At 40.1% G+C, this 7,621-nt stretch overlaps 1 protein-coding gene across 1 annotated transcript; it reads left to right on the forward strand.

The window, feature by feature from the left end:
• The first annotated feature begins 3,538 nt into the window (after nt 1-3,538).
• On the forward strand, nt 3,539-7,353 carry LOC107667971 (uncharacterized). The gene is made up of 2 exons (XM_016459705.1): nt 3,539-5,932; nt 7,306-7,353. Exons 1-2 carry the CDS (start codon nt 3,767-3,769, stop codon nt 7,351-7,353), a joined length of 2,214 nt encoding a protein of 737 aa, XP_016315191.1. The 5' UTR covers nt 3,539-3,766.
• Nucleotides 7,354-7,621: the final 268 nt, after the last annotated feature.

Below are 7,621 nucleotides of genomic sequence, written 5' to 3' on the forward strand. Positions count from 1 at the left end.
TATATATATATATAAAATAACCATTGCATTACAAAGTAAGGAAGACATTCCAGTAATTCACACTTCATGAGGGAATAACAGTCAATTTTATAATGGTTACTTTTCTGAAATGAGACATGCTTAATAATAAAGGCAAAAAAAAAAGTCCAGATAAGAGACAAAGCGTTGCATGATTTCATGAACAGTGCTTGGAAAACTAGTCAGGAAATACAGATATCTCAAATTCATAAAATAGTCACCAATTCATATTTGGTTTCAGGAATTGACCATCCTGCTACTGCTTTGTCTACACTGATAAGTATGAGATTTTGTGAGTAACTGTTTTTATTACGTGGTCACTATTGCTTTGTCTGTTATTACAGATCGTTTCATATAGACTGAGTATTTATTTATTAATGTATTCTTCTAATAACTATTGTTACAGTTATTACAGTTATAACTGGGCACAGTCATTTTTGCTACAATTTCACGTCATTAAAATAAATAAAACGAAATTGACACAACATGCTGTTGTTGTTATTGTTGTTGTTTTTATTATGTAAAACCCTAATAGAGGCTACAATATATTATAAGACCAGGCAGATAAAAAAAAACAATATTAATAAATAATATATACAAATAATAGTAATAATACTATTATTAATTATATAAATATATTAATATTAATAAAATAAACTATCATTAAAAAGGTTATTTATAACACCATTAAGGTCCTATAAAGCATTTGCAGAGCATGGTTCTTTATGGAATCCTATAAAAAGGGTTCTATGTAGCACCAAAAAGTGTTCTGGTATTGTTACTTTTAATCTGCCTTCCATATCACTGAGAACACTTCAGATTATCACATACTGTGCTGTAACGTGTGGTATAGCCAAGTTAGGCAATAGGGCCACTACTACTAGGGCCCACAATTCTACACACACCTAATTTATATACTGTGTGTCATTTATAACAGTCAATTTTATAATGGTTACTTTTCTGAAATGAGACATGCTTAATAATAAAGGCAAAAAAAAAAGTCCAGATAAGAGACAAAGCGTTGCATGATTTCATGAACAGTGCTTGGAAAACTAGTCAGGAAATACAGATATCTCAAATTCATAAAATAGTCACCAATTCATATTTGGTTTCAGGAATTGACCATCCTGCTACTGCTTTGTCCACACTGATAAGTATGAGATTTTTTGTTTAAATTTTTTTATTTTTTTATTTTGATGAGATTGTCAGCAAAAAACAAAAACAAACAAACAGGCAAACAAACAAAAACCTACTAATTATTTGTTAATGAAAAATATTGGAGTAGTATTAATGTATTACTTTAAAAAGTCAACAAAGCATGTTTCATGCATTGCAAAAAAAAAAAAAAACTGCTTTCAAGAGAAAGTCAGAGATATGGGATTTATAAGATAACAATAACACAATACTCATATATTTGAATCATAAGTCTTTCAAACTGCTTATTTGTCTCTAACAGGGTGGACATTTTTGGTCCTCCTTTTCTGATTTTGTTTCATAAATACCTAAACCAAAATCAAATGCTTTACATCTCCCTTTTAATGAATACACAAGTAATTTAAAAAACTGTGATTGATTTTCTAAATGTTATGATGTCCAGAAGGCACTGAATACCAGGAATGACCTACATATATAGGGCAATCAGTTTGCACCATATACGTAGTACAGTATGTGATGTCATATCAGCGCCATCGAGTGTTACCTGACTAAACTTCAGGTCACTGAAACTCAAGAGTTACTTTTCTTGAATTAATGATTTATGTTAACACCTCCATTCTTCTTGGTTTTGCCATCAAAGCTGTATATGAATACACAATAAATTAGCACTGATTTATTCACCTGTGTTGTCATACTCATATGTTTGACATACTTCAGAAATGCAGAGCTATATCATCTTCTTATGAATGAAGACAGCTCTGGGGAGAGTGTGCTTAAATGGAGCAAACCAAAGGAAGGTGAAAATATAGAATGAGTGATATGGATGGCTTGAACATTTGCTTCTTGTTTTGAGTTTCATTGGCATGTAAAGCATCCTGTAATATTTAGTGTAATATTATTTTCCATTTATTGCACTTTTTATGCACATGGCATTGTTGTCAGAGGATTCATATAGGCCAGGGCTGCTCAGTCCTGTTCCTAGAGATCTGTCTTTTTGCAGAGCTCAGCTCAAACAGATCTTCAATAGAAACCAGCTAAATAAGATCTTGTGGAGCATTATAGGGAGGTTTGTTTGATCATGTTTGGGACTGAATTCTCTAGGTAGATCTCCAGGAAAAGGATTGGGCACTCTGGATATAGGTACTTTCAAGCAATTAATTTGGACTATTGAGTAGGTAGACCACATACAGTAAATGTGTAACATTGTACAGTTGTAATACAGAGTATTTCCCCTATGCAAGTTTGAACAATTTATGTATGTATTTAATTGTGAATAGGTGAAACTTTTAACTTTTATGCTATAGCTGCCACCACTGTGAAAATAATGAATAAAATAAAATAAAAAATGACAAAAAAAATTATTTAAAACAATTAAAATAATAATCAAATTAAACTGGACATCCAGACAATAAAATATGTCTGTCTTTCACTTAAAGGAAGGCCTAATATCTTATTTAGAAAAATAAAAAAGGCCTGGGATGTGTTACAACTGTTCCGACCCAGGCACTGTGGGAACGAGTGCTCCTTGTCTTCAATCATTAATGGAACAAAATAGGAATTTCATGTCTAGGTTTTTAAAATTTATTATATTTTTTTAACATAGACAGGCATTTCATGAAACAACTATTTATCGTGCAGTGCAGCAAAAAGCAAACAAATTTTATAACTGAATTTAGTGATATGTAACATCTGTGTTTGTGTACAGGCTTGACTATTTGTGAGGTCCAAAATGTCCTTACTAATCAAAAATGCCCTCACTAAAATAGTGAAACCTGTTGTTCACCAACTAATGAGTCAGACCTCACCAGCCAAAAAGGCTTAGGCCTAGAAATTGGCCAAATCATGTTTATATATCTAGAGTTTTGCACATATTTCTGTGGTGGGAGTAAGGGTGAGAGGAAATAGACATATAATATAAAAACAATGGAAGTCTATAAGATGTCTAATATTGGCAAGCAAACATCTCTATGTGTGTATGTGTGTGTGTTGTGGGTGTGTGCAGGTTTGACTATACTTGTGAGGTCCAAAAATGTCCTCACTAATATTGAAACCTGAACACCGACTAGTGAGACTGACCTTAAAAGGACATTGCTATTTAAATCTAGTGTTTTCCACATGTTTCTGTGAGGATTATGTTTAGGAGTAGTGGTTGGGTTAGGCAATATAAAATATCCTAAACCTGACAACAAATAATGGAAGTCTATGAGATGTCCTGACTAATAGTGAAATGTACGTGTGTGTGTGAGTGAGTGAGTGAGAGAGAGAGAGAGAGAGAGAGAGAGAGATGGCGCTGTGTTCAGTGGTCTCACAGCCACAGTGTGAGGAAACTTCGCCAAGCAACTTCAATAAGGCTTTCTACTCTCTAACAGCACACGGATTACACCGCCGCCTATGAGGATGTGACTCCAATCGGCTGCTCAGTGTGCTTTTCTAGATTGTTACACAGACACCAATCTAAAATCGCCGGAGCGAGTAAGTTTGTGGAGTTTTTCCGCGGGATCGATGGCGCTACATTTGTGAGAAAAAGCACAAAAAATGTTACTGGGTTTGAAATCACGCTGTTTGTGATTCTGAAGCTATTACGTATGGAGCTATGAACGATCCGGAGCTCACGCCGATCTCCAAGGCGCAACAGCGAATGGCTTCGGCTTTTCCCGGGGAAGAGAGCGCTCTGTCCGGCAGCGTGTGCAGACCCGAGCGCAACGGGATCTTCTTCATCCACTGCTTCATTTGTGGGAGCGGGGTAACCCCGGGGAAAGAGCTGAGCTTACAGGTAAAATACCAACGAGAAAAGAATGGCCCGTTTTTCCCTTTCCTGCAAGGCCAGGACCCGGCTCCTGGCGCGCCGGAGATCGGTCCGGATGGGGACGCTCTGGTGTGCGCTGTGTGCCACTGCTTCCTGCGCGAACAGTGGAACTCATTCGAGCGCAACAGGACGCCAATCGAGAAGCGCATGTACTGGCTCAAGAGACCCTACCAGTGCGATTTACGGAACATTACATACGATTTGGAGCGAAGAATGAGCGTTAGCAATTACGACGCCAATGAGTCGGACATTTCCTCATTCTCTGATAATGACCTGTCCGAGCAGGACTTTGACTTGTCAGCGTGTGTAATGAATAGCCATAATGCCACAGGTTTCCGTGCGTCTAATAAAGCATCAAGAGAAGGCAGTAGAAAGATCACAATGAGTGTTAAGAGCAGTCCTGAGTCAGTGCGATATCCGACCAGAGTTTACACACGTCAGGACGTACCGAAATCAGAACGGCGCGCGACTAAGATCATCAATCACACATCTCAGTCATCCGTGTCCATGACTCTCCAGCATTATGACAGTCTCTCTATTCGCGCACCTCTGCAGGATAACGGCATCATTACGTGTGACAAGCAGTGGATACATGCGTCCACCGGTGACTCGGACGGGCCTGACAGCAGCGATATCAACATCACCAGCGATGACGAGAGAGAGCGCGCAGCATCAGCTCACTTAGATGTAGAGAGGAGTCAAGCACCCAAATGTCACTCCAGTTTTTCTGCTGATGAATGTGCCTGTTATATTTGTGGAAGCAGGCTTTCAGCAGGAGGCCGCTTCAGGGTGTTTGTACAAAAGCAGGAGAGAGCCAGTGAACCATTCTTCCCTTTTCTGTGGCTCCATAGCCCTCCACCTGGTGCGGTGCCTCTTAGCCTGGGTGGATACTCTCTGGTATGCACAACTTGCCACTCCTCCCTCATGCAGCAGTGGCAAGGGTTCGAGCTTGCAGATGTTCCTGTTCTCCAGCGACTCTATGTGGTGCCCCTCAGAACGGGTGCTGCAACCCCTCTTTCTCCACCTGCCATGAATGAATGTGGGGATGGACCACCAAAAATCCATTCACTCCCCTCCATGCCACAGAATCGCAGGGAGGCCTGCTACCTATGTGGACAGGACTGCGGTCGAGAGGTCAGGATGGCATACACCCATGCTGGTGCAAGTAAAGCCCGCAGTGCAATGTATTTTCCATTCATAAATCTGCTACCATGCCCTCCAAATGCACAGAGTATGCGGAATGGAAGGGTATACTGCTGTGTCTCATGTCACAGCATCTTGGAAGGGATCTGGGCAGAGTACTGCCTCTGTCTAAGCGAGGAGCTCATTACTTCCATCACCACGTTCCTTGAGAGATACCACCTGGCCATGGGAATGGGAGGAGTCTTGGTATCCCCCCCCAGAGGACCCCTGTCGACCCCTTCTCAGACTGCCACAACAACCGCAAGCCACACCTCCATCTGTTACTTGTGTGGGGAGGAGCTGTCTGGAGGAACCGAGTATCAGCTTCATGTTAACCCTCCAGGGCGTTGTGGGGAGCGAGCACCCTTTTTTCCCTTTCTAACTGTCCACCCTCCCGCTCCCCGTGCCTGCCCTGCTGATGCCACTGGCCTTGTGTCTGCTTGTGCACTGTGCTACCATGACCTGCTGGGCCAGTGGACCCAACATGAGAGTCAGGGCTCAGAATCAGGCCCGTCCAGCAGCCCCTGGGCACGTCAGTATAGCTGCAACACTTTCATCTGCTTCTTCTGCAGGAAAGAGAAGAGGAGACCTCTTGGACTGAAAGCAGTGTGCGTTGACCGCTTGCCTGTATTCCTCTATGCTCCAAGGGTCAGCCAGACCCTGGTAATTGACAATGGCAAGCAGTTAACAATTGGCTCCTGTGTGGAATGTAAGTCCATGGTGCTGGCTGGGCAGAACATGAAGACGATTAGTGGAATCACACAAAACAAGGTAAGAAAGTTATGGGCCAGACTGCTTTCCATTGTAATCTTTAGACTCTTGTTTCGTTTCCAGTCAGTTACAAACAATTTTACATGTTTGGAAAATCATTATAACCTCAGCTTACTTTTTTTCTATCAACCACTAGAGGGTCTTTCAGAGTCTTCTGGGGCCTCAGTTAGTACAGTTTATTAGGCAGCTTTGGCTGGAGCTGTTTCTGGGCCAGCATGCAAAAGTTCATCTGATGCACTGATGAGTGAGTGAACCAAGTGTTGAAACTGAAGTTTTATGGCAGGCTGCTGTTCTTTCTAGCAAGTGGGGCAGCCATAACAGGCAGGGGGTAGATAAAGTAAGGAGCCTGTCACATTAAAGAAATAAACATTTTGCAGACAGTCTAGTGGTTGTAAGCTCTGTTTAAAAACATTTTTCACAGTGGCCAACTCAAGCTTTTGTTGGTCTTCTGGTGTGTTTGTGTGTGTGGTAGTTTTTGTGTGTATTTTGAGGATGTTACAAACAAAATCACATATATTGTGAGGAACACTTTGGATTTTTTAGGCTGTAAATAGCTGTATTCATATTTTGTCGATCTTAATGTCCAGGCAGACGTTTGTGTTTTGCACGAAAGCATCGCTTCTTAAATCTTTATATGAAGCTACTTGTATGTATGGCTTTCTTTACTGCAGGGCTCCAGACTTACATATGAGAGCGGTGTCAACAAGTTTTACAGTTCGTGGCATCAGCGCTTTATTTGCACTCGTGGGGATGGGGAGACTAATATTAAAGGACACAAATTAAAGATACCAATAATATTACATATTTGAACTTATTTAAATGCACATTTGACACCTTGGGTTTGCCCTTTGATTTATTTATTTTTTTTCATTATAATTCTTCCACAGTATTCATACTTTTAACAGGTTGTAGACCATGATAACTACAGGTAAAAGCTTGGATGCCTCCTTACTACCATGGTGAAATGTAATTGTTTTCTATTTGGTCTCCATAAAACTGGAATTTGTTATGAAGGACAAATGTTATTGAAAAATAAACTGTTGTGTAATAATAAAAAATAAATTATACTCCCTTATTCCCCTAATATTTAGTACAACATATATGATTATATTAATAACAGTATAGGTATACCACATTCCTGCCAAAATGCCATGGTAAACACAGTTTACTACAGTAAATCCATGGTAAATGTTTGCAAGGATAGTGATTTGTGGATTGAAAACTTGTTTGTATATGACAATATGATTTCACCGGTTTTCTTGTGTTCATTGCTGTTGAGAATGTTGAGGCTGTTTCATCTGGTTTTAAATTAGCTTCAATCACAGAGACAAAATTTGTCAAAATGTGTTAGATTTTCTGTGCTGAATTTAAAGCTCTTCTCACTGCACCCCACAGCACTGTTTATAAATTATGCCGTGTAGTCGAGATCGCTCTGAGAATAAATGCACCTACTCTGAACAGTTCTCATGGATAGCGGTTTCATTTCACTTTTGGAGTGTTTGTAGGGCTGCACGATGAATCAAAATGGAATCGAGATCGCGATTCGACAGAAGCTGCGATTATCATGCGTATCTTTCAGTGAAGCATGGTTCTGTGATCAGCAGTAAATCTCCATCCAAAGGCCAGAGGGCGCTCTCGCGCTGAAACTCCAAATACGCCTCGCAGAAGAAACCCAGAAAATGCCTATCG

Source organism: Sinocyclocheilus anshuiensis, unplaced genomic scaffold (genome assembly GCF_001515605.1).
Source record: "Sinocyclocheilus anshuiensis isolate Anshui unplaced genomic scaffold, SAMN03320099.WGS_v1.1 scaffold3256, whole genome shotgun sequence".
NCBI classification, from domain to species: domain Eukaryota; kingdom Metazoa; phylum Chordata; class Actinopteri; order Cypriniformes; family Cyprinidae; genus Sinocyclocheilus; species Sinocyclocheilus anshuiensis.